Below are 19,303 nucleotides of genomic sequence, written 5' to 3'. Positions count from 1 at the left end.
AAGCAAATGTGGTAGCAGATAGTATATATGAGAGAAACATCAAAGCATTACTTTGACAGTCTGACAGAGTGGGAGGGTGGGGGTATGCATGGGGACATCAAAGCATTTCATTGATATTCTAACAGAATGGGTGTTCCTAGACAATTTCCGGCGTTATGATCGAACAGCACTTCTTCCTGAAGAAGCCTCACAGGGGTGAAACGGTGGCCCCGTAGAACACTTGAAAGTTAAGTGCTGGCCTGATCCTGGCTAATTGGAAAAGTTTTTAAATATATATTTTTCTCACTGTTGCACTTTAAATGATTGCACACAAAAAAAATGGAGTTTTAGCCAGTGGTGTGCTGGAGCAGGCTCTCGATTGCCGTTTGTTAAGTTTTTAAGAATTTTGGGAGCCGGTTCTCCATGGCTACTTTAACAAATGGATCCCAAAATGTGGGCTTGGGCCCCTCCTGAATTCTCTTTTACTTTGCTGGCGAGAGAGAGCCCCCTGTTAACAATTTACCAGCACACCCCTGGTTTTAGCCCAATGAAAGAAATTAAGCACTGGTTTGAAAGTTTAACCATGTCTCACTAAAGGCCACATACTTGTGCAAATTTTTGCTAGTATTAGATTACCTTATCCTGCATTAGTATTTACTGCATTTAGTTATATCATTGTAAGTAATTAAGAATTATCCCCAGATATCAGAAAGGGTCCACTGGTTGAATAGATGACCCAAAGAGGTTTAAAGGAGCTGTGGGGATTGACAGTCCTCCAGTAAACCAGCAACTAACCGTTTTCTCTTTATTAAGGATTTACCTATGATTGGTCAACCAACTGGAAATAAAATTCAGGCAATCATTTAATGGACCAAAAGTAGGATTAAAAGATTAATGGGACAAAGGAGAAGAACATCATTTGCATAGAAGTGAAAAGATACCCCAGTGGACTGAATAAGGGTGGCAAGAGGACTTAAAAATAAATTTAAAAGGAGAGGGGAAAGAACAGAACCCTGTGGAACACCACAGTTTAGGGGGCAACTTGGTGCTGTAGAAAAAGAGGTGACAACTGTAAAGGATGTATTGTCAAGGAAAGAAGAGAACCAAAAGAAAACAGTGCCAGAAATACCTAAAGTTGAGAGACAGTGAATCAAAAGAGTGATCAACCAAATCAAATGCTGCAGAAAGATCTGAGGTAATTAAGGGTTAAGTGATTTGCCCAAGATCATAAGAAGCCATAATGGGATTTGAACCAGGTTTCCCTGGCTTTTAGCCAGATGCTTTAACCATTACTTGATCATATGAGGGCTACTTGGTAATATAATTGCTATATTATATTATGTTACTGATTTTCTCTGAGGAAAGATGAGGTAGAGATGGGACAAAAGTAGTTAATCGTTAACTGAGGTGATGTAACCAAGGTTCAGCACTCTCCACAGAGAATCGAGGCCAATAGAAATCCTGGTACAGAGCTATTGACCCTCATTTACCCCTTTACATCCAACAGAAAGCTTCTCATCCAAAGTAAATTATGGGTAATATTGGCTCCAGGTGTCCAGAGTCCTTTCTAACAAATCTCTTGGCTCCCAAAAAGGAACACTGCCATATTACTTATCTTTTGAAAATAGATGATTTTATCTGAAATGTAATCTTTTACAGGATCCATGTTCAAATCACTGGGGTAGGGGAAGCGGTGGGGAGGGAGATTAGAACCGAGGTCACTCTAGACCAGAGTATCACACCTCAGCACCCTTTCTCACCAAGATTCACTGCCAACCCTACAGCTTAATGGAACTACAATTTTGTCACATGGACGTGGGGAGGGAAAGGAGATTAGAACTGAGTTCTCTCTAGACTACAGTATCACACCTCAGTACCCTTTCTCACTGTTAAGGTTCACAGCCACCAGCCACGATTTTGTCACAAGGGGGGAGGGGGGGAAGAGGAAAGGGAGATTAGAACTGAGATATCTCTAGACCGGGGGTGGGGGGGGGGGGGGGGATCTCAACCCAGTCCTCCAGACACACACGGTCAGTCAGGTAAGGTTTTCAGACTACCCAGAATGAATATGCATAGTATGCACTACCCCCATTCTATGCACATCTATCATGCATGTTCCTGCTTGAGAACCTCTGCTCTTGATTAGAGTATTATACTTCAGTAACCTTATTCATCAATATGATTTGTTGCCAATCTTACGGTTTACATAAGCACATAAGTACATAAGTAAGTACATAAGAATTGGCACACTGGGACAGACCAAAGGTCCATCAAGCCCAGCAGACAATTCAAGGTTACAAGTACCTGGCAAGATCCAAAAACAGTATGCTGCTTTAACCCAGAAATAAGCAATGGATTTTCCCAAGTCAATTTAATAATGGTCTATGGACTTTTCCTTTAGGAAGTAGTCCAGACCTTTTTTAAACCCTGTTAAGCTAACCACCTTTACCACATTCTCTGGCAACAAATTTCAGAGATTAATTACATGTTGAGTGAAGAACATTTTTCTCCAATTCATATTAAATTTACTACTTTGTAGCTTCATCGCATGCCCCCTAGTCCTAGTATTTTTGGAAAGAGTAAACAAACGATTCACATCTACCCGTTCCACTCCACTCAATATTTTATAGATCTCTATCGTATCTCCCCTCAGCTGTCTTTTCTCCAAGCTGAAGAGACCTAGATGCTTCAGCCTTTCCTCATAGGGATGTCGTCCCATCCCCTTTATCATTTTCATCGCCCTTCTCTGTACCTTTTCTAATTCCACTATATCTTTTTTAAGATGCGGTGAACAGAATTGAACACAATATTCAAAGTGTAGTTGCACCATGAACAGATACAAAGGCATTATAATGCCTTCATTTTTGTTTTCCATTCGTTTCCTAATAACACCTAACATTCTACTTGCTTTCTTTGCCACCACAGTACACTGAGCAGAGGGTTTCAACGTATCATCAACAACGCCGAATTCCCTTTCTTGGTCCGTGACTCCTAACATGGAACCTTGCATTACATAGCTATAATTTGGGTTTCTCTTTCCCACATGCATCACTTTGCACTTGCTCACATTAAACGTCATCTGCCATTTAGATGCCCAGTCTCCCAGTCTCGTAAGGTCCTCTTGTAATTTTTCACAATCCTCTTGCAATTTAACAACTTTCAATAATTTTGTGTCATCAGCAAATTTAATTACCTCACTAGTTACTCCCATCTCTAGATCATTTATAAATATGTTAAAAAGCAGCAGTCCCATCACAGAACCCTAGGGAACCCCACTATCTACCCTTCTCCATTGAGAATACTAACCATTTAACCTTACTCTCTATTTTCTTTTATTTAACCAGTGTTTACTCCACAATGGACACTACCTCCTATCCCATGACACTCTACCATTTTGCCCGGAACCGACATCAGGCTAACCGGTCTATAATTTCCAGGATCCCCTCTGGAACCTTTTTAAAATATTGGCGTTACATTGGCTACCCTCCAATCTTCCGGTACCACGCTCGAATGTAAAGATAAATGACATCATATTTATTTATTTGTCGCATTTGTATCCCACATTTTCCCACCTATTTGCAGGCTCAATGTGACTTACATCTTGCCGGTCAAGGTGATCGCCTAGACTGGTATGGAAACAGGTACAATTTGAAGTTAGGGTCAGGTAAAACTAATATGTTCAGGTGCCTAGGGATCATGGATAGGAAGTAGTATGTGATGTCCAGTGCAGCTTGTGGTTTGCTGTGTTGCAGGTTGGAGGGATCTAGGTTGAATTGGTGGGGAATGCTTTCTTGAATAAATAGGTCTTTAATGATCTCCTGAAGTCTAAGTGGTCATAAATTGATTTCACAGTCTTTGGGAGTATATTCCATAATTGTGTGCTTATATAGGAGAAGTTTGATGCATAGGTTAGTTTGTAATTGAGACCTTTGCAGCTCGGGTAGTGGAGATTTAAGTAGGTGTGTGATGCTTTAGTTCTGTTTCTGTCTGGAATGTCAATCAGGTCAACCATGTATCCTGGGGTTTCACCATAGATAATCTTGTGGACCAAGGTGCAGATTTTGAAGGTGATACGTTCTTTGATAGGGAGCCAGTGCAGTTTTTCTCAGAGGGGTTTGGCAGATTCAAAACGTGATTTACCGAAGATCAACCTGGCTGCCGTGTTTTGGGCTGTCTGGAGTTTCTTTATGAGTTGTTCTTTGCATCCCGCATATATTCCGTTGTAGTAATCTGCGTGGCTCATTACCATTGATTGTATTAGGTTACGGAAAACATCTCTCGGGAAGAAAGGTTTTATATGTTTAAGCTTCCACATTGAATGAAACATTTTCTTTATGGTGGAGTTTATTTGGCTCTCAAGTGTGAGATTTCGGTCAATTGTAACGCCTAGTATTTTGAGGCTGTCTGAGATAGGGAGGGAATGATCTGGGGTGTTTAAGGTTGTGGGTTTATATTTATTATGTTGGGATGAGAGAATAAGGCAGTGTGTTTTTTCAGTGTTTAATTTCAGTTGGAATGAATTTGCCCATGAGTCCATAATGTCCAAACCGCACTTGATTTTATCGGTGATTTCTGTTAGGTCGTGTTTGAAAGGGATGTAAATTGTGACATCATCTGCATATATGAACGGATTAAGGTTTTGGTTGGATAGGGATTTGGCTAGTATTGGTGAGAGTGGAGATCCTTGAGGTACTCCGCAGTCTGCTTTCCATGGTGGTGATATGTCTGTTTTTGATTTAACTTGGTATGTTCTGGTGCTTAGGAAGCCCTTGATCCAGTTAAGTGTGCTTCCTCCAATCCCAAAATGGTCTAGGAGGCGTAGAACTATGTTGTGGTTTACCATGTCGAATGCATTTGACATGTCGAATTGAAGGAGGAGTATGCTTTTGCCTGTGGCAATTTCATGCTTGAATTTGACCAGTAAAGTGACTAGTACAGTTTCTGTGCTATAGGAAGGGTGAAATCCTGATTGTGAATCATGCAATAATGAGAACTTGTCCATGTAATCCATAAGCTGTTTTGTCACCATACTCTCCATCAGTTTGACTACTAGTGGGATGGATGCAACTGGGCGATAATTGGTAAGGTCGCTCGTTTTTTTTTTTCTTTGAGTCTTTTGGTAGAGGGGTGAGTAGTATGTTGCCATGTTGGGGAAGAGGCCTTGTTGGAGCATGCAGTTTAGATAGGATGTGAGGTCATCAATGAAGCGATAGGGTGCTGATTTAAGTAAGTAACTGGGGCAGGTGTCCAGTTTACAATGAGTATTGGAGAATTTGTGAATTGCTTGGGTAACTGATTTGGTTATTAACAATTATTAACAATAGTTCCGCCAGTTCATTTTTCAATTCTATCAGTACTCTGGGATGAATACCATCTGGTCTAGGAGATTGCTACTCTTCAATTTGTCAAATTGCCCCAATACATCCTCTAGGTTTATAGAGATTTCATTCAGTTTCTCTGACTCATCAGCTTTGAATACCATTTCTGGCACCGGTATCTCTCCCAAATCTTTGTTGGTCAAGACCAAAGCAAAGAATTCATTTAATCTCTCCGCTATGGCTTTGTCTTTGTCTTCCCTGATTGCCCCTTTTACCCCTCAGTCATCTAGCGGTCCAACCAATTCTTTTGCCAGCTTCTTGCTTTTAATATATGTTTAAAAAGTTTACTATGCGTTTTTGCCTCCAACACAATCTTTTTTTCAAAGTCCCTCTTTGCCTTCCTAATCAGCGCTTTGCACTTGACTTGACATTCCTTATGCTGTTTCTTACTATTTTCAGTTGGTTCCTTCTTCCATTTTCTGAATGATTTTCTTTTCTAATAGCTTCGTACACCTCACTTTTTAACCATGCCGGCTGTCATTTGGTCTTCCTCCCTCCTTTTTTAATACAGGGAATATATTTGGCCTGGACTTCCAGGATGGTATTTTTCAACAGCATCCTCGCCTGATGTAAATTTTTGACCCTTGCAGCTGCTCCTCTAAGTTTTTTTTCACCATTATTCTCATTTTATCCTAGTCTCCTTTTTGAAAGTTAAATGCTAACGTATTGGATTTCCTGTTTATACTTACTCCAAAGCTAATATCAAATCTTATCATATTATGATCACTGTTATCAAGCGGCCTCATCACCTTCATCTCCTTTCCTCATTCTTGGGGATTTTAACACTCATGCTAATGATCCCTCTAACTCTTATGCTTCTCAGTTTCTCACTTTAACATCCTCTTTCAATCTTCAACTGTGCTCCACTACTCCCACTCACCAGAATGGCCACTGTCTTGATCTTATCCTCTTCTCAAACTGCTCACTCTCCAGTTTCTGTGCCTCAGCTCTTCCCCTGTCTGACCATCATCTGATAACTTTCACACTTAAACACCCTCCTCCCCAGTCCCATCCAATCTTAACCAATACATTTAGGAATCTTCAGACTGTTGACCCTTCTACTCTGTCCTCCAGTGTTTCAAATCTCTTCTTCTCTACCACTATGTTATCCAAGTCTCTCAATGAGGCTGTCTCTTCCTATAATACTATTCTCTCCTCTGCTCTGGATACTCTTGCTCCTCCCATTCCCTGTTCTGTAAGGCGTACCAAACCCCAATCTTGGCTGACCTCTAGAATCCGCTACCTACGTTCCTGTGCCCGCTTTGCCGAATGCCTTTGGCTGAAATCCCATGCCCATGCTGACTTCATACATTTCAAATTCTTACTGACCTCCTTCCAGTCTGCTCTTTTACTTGCCAAACAGGACTATTACATCCAGTTGACAAATTCTCTTGGCTCAAACCCTCAACGCCTCTTTGCCACACTGAACTCTCTCCTCAAAGTGCCTTCACCTCCAACTCCCCCTTCACTTTCTCCCCAGACTCTGGCTGAGTGCTTTCATGATAAGGTTCACAAGATTAAACTTGAATTCTCGACCAAGTCACCTCCACCTTGCCTTCCCTTAGTCCATTCTCTCAACCCTCCAACCACTGCCTCTTTTTCTTCCTTTTCTGAAATCACTGAAGAGGAAACTGCACATCTTCTTTCCTCCTCAAAACTAACTACCTGTTCCTCTGATCCTTTCCCACCCATCTACTTAACACTATCTCTCCTACTTTCATCCCTTTTATCTGTCATATCCTCAATCTTTAACTTTCCACTGCAACTGTTCCTGATGCCTTCAAACATGCCGTAGTCACACCACTTCTTTAAAAAACCTTCATTGGACCCTACCTGTCCTTCCAACTATCACCCCATCTCCCTCCTCCCTTTCCTATCAAAGATACTTGAATGTGCTGTTCACCGCAATTGTCTTGACTTTCTTTCATCTTAAGATATTCTTGATCCATTTCAGTCTGGCTTTCGCCATCTTCATTCAACTGAAACAGCGCTTGCTAAAGTCTCCAATGACCTGTTCCTGGCCAGATCCAAAAGGTCTCTATTCTATCCTCATCCTTCTTGATCTATCTGCTGCTTTTGACACTGTTGATCACAGCCTACTCCTTGATACACTGTCCTCACTTGGATTTCAGGGCTCTGTTCTTTCCTGGTTTTATTCTTATCTCTCCTATTGTACTTTTAGTGTATATTCTGGTGGATCCTCCTCCACTTCTATCCCACTGTCAGTTGGTTACTTCAGGGATCAGTCCTGGGACCTCTTCTTTTCTCCATCTATACTTCTTCCCTTGGTACTCTGATCTCATCCCATGGTTTTCAGTATCATCTTTACACTGATGACTCCCAGATCTACCTCTCCACACCAGAAATCCAGGCCAAAGTATCAGCCTGCCTGTCTGACATTGCTGCCTGGATGTCTTACCGCCATCTGAAACTAAACATGACCAAGACTGAGCTTATCATCTTTCCCCCTAGACCAACCTCTTCTTTCCCCCCATTCTCTATTTCTGTGGATAACACTCTCATCCTCCCTGTCTCATCAGCTCGTAACCTTGGGGTCATCTTCGACTCCTCTCTCTCCTTCTCTGCACATATTCAGCAGACTGCTAAAACCTGACGTTTCTTTCTCTAAAATATCACCAAAATTCGCCCTTTCCTTTCTGAGCACACTACAAGAACCCTTATCCACACTCTTATCACCTCTTGCTTAGACTATTGCAACTTGCTTCTCACAGGTCTCCCACTTAGCCATCTCTCTCCAATCTGTTCAAAATTCTGCTGCACGACTTATATTCCGCCAGTGTCGCTATGCTCATATTAGCCCTCTCCTCAAGCCACTTTCACTGGCTCCCTGTCTGTTTCCACATACAGTTCAACCTCCTCTTATTGACCTATAAGTGCTTTCACTCTGCAGCTCCTCAGTACCTCTCCATTCTCATCTCTCCCTACACTCCTCCCCGGGAATTCCATTCACTGGGTAAATCTCTCTTATCTGCACCCTTCTCCTCCACTGCTAACTCCAGACTCTTTTCCTTTTATCTTGCTACACCATATGCCTGGAATAGACTTCCTGAGCCGGTACGCCAAGTTCCATCGCTGGCCGTCTTCAAATCTAGGCTAAAAACCCACCTTTTTGATGCTGCTTTTAACTCCTAACCCTTACTCACTTGTTCAGTACCCTTATTTTACCATTCCCACCTTAGTAATTCCCTTATCTCTTATTTGTCCTGTTTGTCTGTCCTATTTAGATTGTAAGCTCTGTCGAGAAGGGACTGTCTCTTCATGTTCAAGTGTACAATGCTGCGTACGTCTAGTAGCGCTATAGAAATGCTACCATTACCTCCTGCACCAGATCATGTGCTCCAATAAGGACTAGGTCTAGAATTTTTCCTTCTCTTGTCGGCTTCTGTACCAGCTGCTCCATAAAGCAGTCCTTGATTTTGTTAAGGAATTTTACCTCCCTAGCATGGCCTGATGTTACATTTACCCAGTCAATATCAGGGTAATTGAAATCACCCATTATTATTGTGTTCTCCTGTGTGTTAGCCTCCCTAATTTCCGATAACATTTCTACATCTGTCTGTTCATCCTGGCCAAGTGGATGGTAGTACACTCCTATCACTATTCTTTTCCCCTTTACACATGGAATTTCAATCCATAAGCACATAAGCACTGCCATACTGGGAAAAGACCAAGGGTCCATCAAGCCCAGCATCCTGTCTCCGACAGCGGCCAATCAAGGCATCAAGAACCTGGCAACCCCCCCCCCCAAATATATATTTAATAATGTTCAATGGACTTTTCCTTCAGGAATCTGTCCAAACCCCCCTTAAACTCCGTAAGGCCAGCTGCTGTCACTACATTCTCCGGTAACGAGTTCCAGAGTCCAACTAAACGCTGAGTAAAGAAAAAAACTCTCTCCTATTTGTTTTAAATCTACCATATTCTAGCTTCATCTTGTGTCCCCTGGTTCTATTATTTTTTGAAAGTGTAAACAAATGCTTCACATCTGTCCACTCTACTCCACTCATTATCTTGTAGACTTCTATCATATCACCCCTCAGCCGCCTTTTCTCCAAGCTGAAGAGCCCTAAACATCTTAGCCTTTCCTCATAGGGAAGTCATTACATCCCTTTTATCCTTTTCGTTGCCCTTCTCTGCACCTTCTCCAATTTTTTTATATCTTTTTTGAGATATTTGGTGATTCCAAGATATGTTTTGTTTCCTGCAGAATTTTCAATCTATTTGATTCAAGGCCCTCCTCTTAACATACCCCTCCACCAATTTGATCTACCCTATCACTATGATATAATTTGTACCCCAGTATGACAGTGTCCCACTGGTTATCCTCCTTCCACCAGGTCTCAGAGATGCCTATTATATCTAATTTTTCATTTACTGCAATATATTCTAACTCTCCCATCTTATTTCTTAGGCTTCTGGCATTCGCATATAGACATTTCAAACTATGTTTGTGGTTCCTATTTACATCATACTCAGAACTCGACAGTATTAATTTGCAATCTTTTGTCTGATTTTTATTTTTATTTAAGGACATCTGATCTACTATGGTCTCTTTTGCAACCTATCGGGATACTCTATCTTCCCTGTTTTGGTGATATCTTTAAAAGATACCTTATTCCGAACCATGTGCTTTTGAGCGACTGTCGGCCTTGCCCCAGTTTCTAGTTCAAATGCTGCTCTATCTCCTTTTTAAATGCTGATGCCAACAGCCTGGCCCCACCCTGGTTAAGGTGGAGCCCATCCTTTCGGAATAGGCTCCCCCTTCCCCAGAATGTTGCCCAGTTTCTAACAAATCTAAATCCCTCCTCCTTGCACCATCATCTCATCCACGCATTGAAACTCTGGAGCTCTGCCTGTCTCTTGGGCCCTGCGCGTGAAACGGGTAGCACTTCAGAAAATGCTACCCTAGAGGTTCTGGATTTGAGCTTTCTACCTAATAGTCTAAATTTGGCTTCCAGAACCTCTCTCTCACATTTTCCTATGTGATTGGTACCTACATATATCAAGACAGCCGGCTCCTCCCCAGCATTATTTAAAATCCTATCTAGGTGACGTGTGAGGTCCGACACCTTCACACCAGGCAAACAAGTGACCAGGCGATCTTCGTGTCCGCAAGCCACCCAGCTATCTACGTGCCTAATAATCGAATCACCAACTACAACAGCCATCCTAACTCTTCCCACCTGGGCACTAGCTCCTGGAGACACATCCTTGGTGCGAGAGGATATTGCATTCCCTGGTGTGCTGGTCCTGTCTACAGGATTACTTCCAGCCTCACCAGGGTGATGCTCTCCTTTTGGAAGGCCTCCCTCCTCCAAGGCAGCACAGGGGTTTAATGGAATCACAATGATACACAAGAGAGGTGGTTAAGGGAGGGGGGGGGGAAGTAATGTACTTTTTTTTTACCATAAATTATAGAAATTCCCTAAAATTTAAGATATTTCATGAACCCTACGTTCTTTCTTATAAACCATTTTTTCCTTTTATTTCTAGGTATGTCATAGATGTCCTCTCTTCCTTGCTGGTTTTCATCCAGAAGTCATCATACATGGCCCCTCCCCTCAATTCTTCTGTTGGGTCCTCAACAAGAAGACTTAACACACCTCACAGACAGACAGATACTGCAGTGCCACCCTGTCGCTGGAGGAGAAGAATGCAGGTCGTCTGTTCAGCATGCTAACTGGCCAATAGGCATATTATAAGAGCGTACTTGACTCATTCTCCCCTTCCCTTCATCCCAGCCCAACCCTTTTTCTTGGGATAGCCCTGAGGACTACTTCAACAGCACTTCCAGCCCAAGGGGCAGGAGCTTGAGTTGGGGGTGCAGAACATTATAACACAAAATTATTATTGCTTTGAGTGTCTTGTGCACAAAGGGATGGAAACTAGTAACTGGCTGGTGTATTGTATACTCACCGTGTTGTAATACTCCGCAACCTGGTCTGAATATTGGAAGTTCTCCTCACACCAGTCAACTTCTGAACTTTGGTAGGCAAACACACTTTCCATCCTCTGACTGTCTGTACAAAAGGAGAAAAAAAACATATCCCTTGTCACCATGGTTGCACAAAATAGACAAGTAAAAACCTGCTATACCTGTATCTACAATCATTCAAGTACCTGCACACACACACACATTCCTACATATATGCACAGGTTCCGATAAGCATGCACACACATAAATATGTACAGGCTAAGATTACACACATATAAAACGCATGCAAATAAATCTGTCCAGGCTGTATAATGACACACAAACATGCAATCCTCAGACAGTCAGCACTGTGTCTTATTACCCAAAGCACAGGGACAGCAAACTGGAGATCAGCACACAAGGTCAGGTGTTGGCTACTGAAGCTAATACCTGTTAATACAGGAAGGCTATATAGAAACCTATCCCATTTCTATATTGCACATAAGATTCACTCACAAATGTACGCAAACAAAATTACACACGTGCACACACACATACAGATTCATCTGCATACGTTCACTAAAGACATGCATTAATATGCATAATTCCTATATGTATCTGCATATATCCTGTCAGGATTCCAGGATAATAGGTGAGGAAGTTGCCAGGGAAAGGAGCAGGAAGGGAAGAGTTCCCCCTGAAAACGTAATCTACATGTGCCAGGTTCCTTGGGGTAGATGGCCCACCCCTTCTCAGAGATATAAGCATCTTGTTTCCTCTGAGATGGAGGAAGACTACAGTTCCCAAGAACCTCTGCATAAAACTCCAGATCCTATTAGGGAGGAGAGTAAGAACTACAGGTCCCAGGTTCCAGGTGAGGAGGGTGTGGACTGGTTCAGAGAGGCTAATCAGGAGGATTTGGAACAGCTGGGGGATATACAGGGAGAAGAGCTGATGGACTGGCAGCCAGAGGCAGGAGTTGTACCAAGGGTAGAAGCAGCTGGGATTGAATCTGTGCACTGGCCCAAGTACAGGGAAAAAGGCTAAAAGGGTTTATAACAGCCTTATTTTCTAGCCTGGGTGGGAAGTGGAGGAGTGCTTGATAGCAGAAACTCTGGATGTCTGAACAGGGGAGTCCGGGTGAAGCTCACTACAGAAGCGGTGCCTGAAGCTGGTATTTGTGCTGTGCGGCTCAAACCTGACCCAAGTGGGTGGAATCCAGGTGTTAGAAGCTGGTAGAGGGAGAGGGGTCCCTTCAACCTCTGTGTGTGTGAAAGGTGAAGGAAAAGAAGTGAACTGCAATATTAAAAGAACTTAATCTCCAGAAGAACTGTATTTTGGGGGGAATTCATGAGCTTTGGGCCTGTGGATGGGGGAGGTTTACTTCAAGTACTAAAACTGAAAAAACAACAGGCACAGGAGACTGTGGAAAGGGGGGAGGGGTTGGTTATTTGTGGGGTGCTGCTGTAGGCAGCACCTAAAGAGGGAGTTAGTGTCTCCTGGCTCCAGATCCAGAGGGACTGTACGGAGCTATAAGGGGGAAGCTGTTATTTGGAAACCTGTTTTAAAGGAACTCGAAGAATTGCAGCAACCATAAACTGTTTGTGTTTGGAACTGGACCATATTTTGGAGCTATTAAAGAGAATCTCACCGAGCCAGGAGTGTTGGAGTTGAATCGCGGAGTCGTACAGGACAGAGCGGAGGAGACCTCGGCCCGGGAGAGAGGCATGGTGACAATCCATATAGACACACACTGACCCATGCCACACCTATTTACAAATGCACTGTAGCATACACTTCCACAAATACACTACCAGCAAGATGCACATCTAGAGAGAAATCCAATAAGTGGCGCTGATCCATGCTAAGTTATATTCTGCATGGAAAGACCTTTACAGAATACTAGCTAGGTTGTGCATTTTGCACCTAATTTTGGGCACAAGGATTAATGCCTGCCAAATGCTGGCATAAATGCTTACACTCAACTGAGGGCTGTTAGGCAGGCAAATGCAGGTATTCTATAATATTGTGCCTAATTGCTTGGAATGCCCCTGACCTGCCCCTGCCTCTCCTATGGCCACACCCCCTTTAGAGTTGCGTGCTATGAAATTTAGGCGCTCATGCTAGAGAATAGAGTGTAGGGCAGATCCATGCAGAAGTTCTAATTACTGCCAATTATGTGCTTGTTAATGCTAATAATTGTCTATTTAGTTTATGTGCAGATCTGTGATCCGCACCCAAAATTGGATGCCCAGCTCTGGCCAACCTATAGATAGTCCAGCAATTAATAAAATAGTAGGTGATTACAGAAATCAACCCACTGACCCATCCAGTCTGTCCAGTTATTCCTGCCCTTCCTTGCAAGTTGTAGAAGCGAAGGAGCATGTAGGATGTCACACCTTAACCAAGTCAATTTTTGCTTTACCCTGATTCTGACACACACTCACCCATAGACACAGAAATGCACACATTCTACTGTTGTGAGATTATGCTACTGTATGTTACTAAATAAAAATTTAAACTCGGAGTCAACTGCCCATTAAGAACATAAGAGTAGCCATACTGGATCAGACCAATGGTCCATCTAGCCCAGTATCTTGTTTTCCAAACAGTGGCCAAGCCAAGTCACAAGTACCTGGCAGAAACCCAAATAGTGGCAACATTCCATGCTACATATTCCAAGGCAAGGAGTTGCTTCCCATGTCTGTCTCAATAGCAGACTACGGACTTTTCCTCCAGGAATGTGCCCAAACCTTTTTCAAATCCAGATATACTAACCGCTGTTACCACATCCTCTGGCAAACAGTTCCAGAGCTTAACTGTTCGTTGAGTGAAAAAATATTTCCTCCTATTTGTTTTAAAAAGTATTTCCATGTAACTTCCTTGAGTGTCCCCTAGTCTTTGTACTTTTGGAACAAGTGAAAAATCAATTAAATTCTACAACAGGTGGAAGGAAAAAAAATGTAAATGCAACTAAAGTAACGGGATTTTTAAAAAATATTGATTATCTGGTTTAAGTTTACTTACAGTTTTCTAGCAATGGTAAGTACATGATGCCAGTAAGAAGGCAGTTCCTTTTTGTCAGGTTATATTAGGAATCCTCTCCGCTTTTGCAGGCTATTTTCTGAATCCTCTCCGCTTTGCTGTCCCAAACATTCCAGGATTACCTAGAATCTAGTGAATTAGTCACTAATACAGGCACCTCCTATTGGCTTAGAATCCTGTAGAAGAATTGCAAGTTACTACCCCTCTGACAATCTCACCTGAGAGAGTCTATTAAAAACACTTGGGATACTCTCATACAAACCTTTTATTTCATCTTGAATTGGGGGTGGGGGGAATAGGGAGTAAGTTAACTTTTTTTTAATCACTAGCTTTACATGTATTATATGCAGATACTTTCTCTGTCTCTATTGGGCTCACAATCTAAGCTGGTTTTTTTTTGTACCTGGGGCAATGGAGAGTTAAATGGCTTGCCCAGGGCCACAAGGAGCTGCAGTGGGAATTGAACCCACTGCACTAACCATTAGACTACTCCTCTATACTCCTCATTTTGAGGGATCCACTGAGGTTATTTCAGTGAACATCAAGTGGTGCTCAGAGAGTTTGTCTCACCTGTGCTCTTGCCAACGATCACTCTGTCCTGTTTCCATGCACAGGCGTGCAGGCTGTGGGCTGGCATCCAGTCAGACAACAGGTGTGAAGAGGTTGCTCCAGCTCCTTGGTGCTGCCCACTATGATGTCACAAGCAAGTATGCAGGAAGTGTCAGCCCAGGCTGGATCTGCTCCAGCTGGTTGGGTGACAACCAGCACTATCACTACTACTGGACATTAAACATCAATTAAGTGCTGCAAGGTGTACACAGTGTTATACAGAAACACATAAGAGTCAGTTCGTGCTCCATGGAGCTTACAGTCAACTGAACTGTAAGCTCCATGGAGCTTACAGTTGAGTTGACTCAGCTGTGGCAATGGAGACATCATGGACAGTGAGCAGTAAACACTAAGCTGGTATTTTCCTCTCTCTTCTTCCCATTCACCTAATAGATGGTTGGTCACAGCAGAACCTGTAAATAATAGGAACTTTTGTTAGGAGAAATATAGCAAAACAGATATAGCAAAACCCCTCCGCGAAAAACTACATTGGCTCCCAATGAAAGAACGCATTGCTTTTAAAATCTGCACTCTGGTTCACAAAATTATCTACGGTGAAGCCCCAGGATACATGACTGAATTGATCGACCCACCAATGAGAAACACATCTGAATCAACACGAACATACCTAAATCTGCACTACCCAAGCTGCAAAGGACTCAAATACAAATCAACTTACACATCCAGCTTCTCCTACATAAGCACACAACTGTGGAACGCATTAGCAAAAGCCTTGAAAACTACGTATGACCACATAAACTTCCAGAAAAAACTAAAAACTAACCTGTTTAAAAAAAGCTTACCCTACCGATCCAACATAAATGCCTGATCTTCAATACAACATAATCAAAATACGTAATGGACATAACACAACTCTCCCGATGTACGATTCCCAAATGTGGCTGTGCCACATGAACTTTATCTTACCACAATATCACTTTGTATTTGTTTACACCGGAATCGGCAAATGCCGCTCCAGCACTATGTAAGCCACATTGAGCCTACAATAGGTGGGAAAATGTGGGGTACAAATGTAACAAATAAATAAATAGGTAAGGCAGTGACTCCCATTATTACCCTTACTGTAGATAAATATCACTGTATCCCCATGGTACCAGCACACCCAGGAGACACTCTTATGTGTGATTGGCGGTAAACCAAGCCTCTATAAATAAATAGATAAATAAAATCCTGTGGAGCTCAGCAACTGCTAATGACACACAAGAACTGGATAACAGTGTAACTGCTGGGTTAGTCCACTTTAAAGGTAATAAAAGAGAAAAATGAAACAATGCCTTTTTAATGGACTGATTTGACACACATTTGACTAGCTTTTGAAGCAGAACCTTCTGTAGATCAGAAATGAGCAAAAGATGACAACATCAGAATACATAAGTAAAAAATAAAAGCAGTCCAATGACAGTCTAACAGGGAAAGGTAGAGGTGGGTGATCAGAAGGTGACAAGGGGGGGGGGGGACGTTATCAGTGGGAGTTAGTGGTAAAAATAAAATCTTAACGTTAGCCCACACCCCAAAGTAGTATAATTTTATGGTTTATAATGTGATAGGAAACCCAAATCTCTGTAAAGACTTCTTTTATTGGTGTCAAAATATTTCATCATCTTAACTTAAAAGATCTTACATTTCTGGATTGTTTGAAAGGTTTCTCTTAGTATTTTGACCATAAAGTCATTGAGACAGTGCTTTGGTCTTTCAAAGTGCTCTCTCCCATAAAGATGTCACTTTGGTTAGCTTTGTGGGACAGCCATGGATTTTGGGAGTGATGGAGAGAGGCAGGAATCAAAAGCAACATCAGAAAGGCAAGCTTTAGTCACAATTTGAAAGTGGCCATGGAGCAAGCCAGACCTACCAATTCATAAAGGTGATTCTGGCTGACAGCCCTGCCTGGGTCCTAAATGAAAAGAAAAAAAAAGGATTAAAGAGGGTTGGACAGAGAACAGGGCAATATGCAATTTCTATCGCACAGGAACATTTAATTTTAGAGATAAAATCAGTGGGCAGGGTGGTGGCAGGTGTTGGATTTTTCTCTTTAAGTTGGTAACTTTAGGTGCACCATTCAAGCCCCTTTAGTTGAAGACATCTGCAGCCCGCTGAACCCCCATCAGCAAACAGTGGCAGTCAGCAATGGTGCTCCGAACGGCTAACACCAGGACCATAGGCATACTGAGTTCTCGTGCATATTCAACTCATGCATGTGAATTGAAAATGCCAAGGCTGCAGGTTACAGTGGCTCCAGAGTGCTGCTATTGACTGCCATGCTTTTCTAAATACAGAGATGCCAAGGTTGAACCATCCCAAAGAGTGAGATTTACCATGCCAAGGAGTGAGAGTTTTCAGACAGTACATCCAGAGTACATAAGAGCTGCCATTACTGGGACAGACCGAAGGTCCATCAAGCCCAGTATCCTGTTTCCAACCAGGGCTGGTCTTAGCAAGTGCGGGGCCCTGTGCAGACCAATTTGGCGGAGCCCCATCCTAGCCCCACCCCACCCTAGCCCTGCCCCCACCCTAGCTCCGCCCCATTGATAAGATTATTCCATTTTTAGAAAAAAATTTTATTTATGAAATTTCAAATAAAGACAAATGAAGCTAAACGTTGTAAAAAAAAAAAACTTATTGAAATAATAAGCACAATGCTATCATGAAACCTCCCCTCCCCAGAAATTATTCAGTTCAAGTCCACTACAATTAGTAGTTCCAATTCTCATAACAAAGGAGAATAAAGGAAAAATCCTCAGAAGCTTAGCCAAGATTGGGTGGCAGAGCCGGTGGTAGGAGGCGGGGCTGGTGGTTGGGAGGTGGGGCTAGTGCTGGGCAGACTTCTACGGTCTGTGCCCTGAAAATGGCAGATACAAATCAAGGTCAGGTAGCACAAAAAAGTAACACATATGAGTTTATCTTGTTGGGCAGACTGGATGGACCGTGCAGGTCTTTCTCTGCTGTCATCTACCATGTTACTATGTTACCAACTCTATAAGTGGTCACTAATATAGGGGTTTTGCCCCTACTGGACCAGTACTGGAACCTGAGAGACAGGCGAAGGTAGCCATGGTGATTGTACTGCTGCTGTCCGAGGCAATCGCCTAAGTGATAGGGGTGGCCCCATTTGGAGGGGAGATGGTGTGAGGGGCATGCTGAGGCCATGGGTTGAAATAGGGACCGTAGAGAAGATACTAGACCACCAGGGGTGCAAGGGAATAGGACACAAACGCCGGGAAACAGTGGACATGAAAAGAGAGATGGGTGATACTGGACATAGAGGGATAGGGAGAGATGCTGGGGAGAGGTGAAGAGGGGAGAGTCACTGGATGTGGAGAGTAGAAGGGAGATACCTGGGGAAGAAGTGGAGAAATTAAGTGACTAACAATAGGGGAAACACTGGGGAGGCAGGATGAGTGAGAGTGGAAGGATGAATGAAGTTAGGAGAGCACTGCAGCAAGGATGACTTAAGGCTGTAATACAGGCAACTGGGGAGATGAGAGGCTTGGACATAAATATTGGGAAAGGATAACAGGATCTGGAGTGGGAGAGCACTAAGGGAGGAAGATGGATGGGGATGTGTGGCAGCACTAGTGAGAGAATGAATGATACTGGGAGGGTGGAGGGTGACTGAGGTGTAGTGTGGAGTACAGGTGGGGTGAACCCTGGGGAAGGATGAGGCATATGGGACCACTTAGGGGAGGATGAGTAAGGCTCAGAAGGACGAATTAATAAAATTAAGGTGCATTGAAGAAGGAAGGTAAAAGATGATTAAAAGGATATCTATGGGTAAAGGTGGGCAGGGACTGAAAAGGGGAAGAAGGGGACTACTGTGGCTCTGCTCACTGGAAGCAAGGGTCCCAGGCTGGGAAACCCTTTGACAAAATGGTGGACATACAGCTGAAACATTTCAAACCACTACCACAGAGACAAACAGTACTTTAATTTAAAAAGGTTCTTCCTATAGAAAAAAAGCTATCATCATACCTGGCTTGCTGCCTGCCTTAATGGATTGGCACAACTGTTGTAAGCAGCCCTGTCTGTTGCTTTGCACGCTCGGCTCCACCGAGTCTGCATGCGCTCTCGCTCGCACCACAGTCAGCGACGATGGCTCACCACCTCGGACCAGGCTCCAGCTTTTCCCACTCAGTGACTCCCGCCCTCGCGGAAACAGGAAATACCTCATCAGAAGGCGGGACATTGAGCGGGAAGTGAAAAGCTGGAGCCTGGAGGTGAGCCGTTGCGCTGCAACTTGTCTGTCACCGTCGGGGGCGGGGCCGTCGCTGTCTGGCTCGCTGCAAAGTTACTGTCACCGTGGTCCGGGGACTCGGGAGCTGACAGCGGGCTCAGCGGGCCC

The 19,303-nt window shown here is 43.2% G+C and overlaps 1 protein-coding gene across 1 annotated transcript in view; it reads right to left on the bottom strand.

The window, feature by feature from the left end:
- ACER1 (alkaline ceramidase 1) overlaps positions 1-14,981 on the bottom strand; it is a 116,679-nt gene extending 101,698 nt beyond the window's left edge. The window contains exons 1-3 of the mRNA XM_030219763.1: positions 14,908-14,981; positions 14,320-14,513; positions 11,295-11,398 (exon numbers count right to left, since the gene is read on the bottom strand). Of these exons, the coding sequence (XP_030075623.1) occupies positions 11,295-11,398; positions 14,320-14,344 (129 nt within the window). The 5' untranslated portion in view covers positions 14,345-14,513; positions 14,908-14,981. The remainder of the gene's footprint in view (positions 1-11,294; positions 11,399-14,319; positions 14,514-14,907) is intronic.
- Between the last annotated feature and the right edge of the window lie 4,322 nt (positions 14,982-19,303).

This window comes from Microcaecilia unicolor, chromosome 11, assembly GCF_901765095.1.
Source record: "Microcaecilia unicolor chromosome 11, aMicUni1.1, whole genome shotgun sequence".
NCBI lineage: Eukaryota > Metazoa > Chordata > Amphibia > Gymnophiona > Siphonopidae > Microcaecilia > Microcaecilia unicolor.
This window is presented reverse-complemented; position numbering and strand designations above follow the sequence as displayed.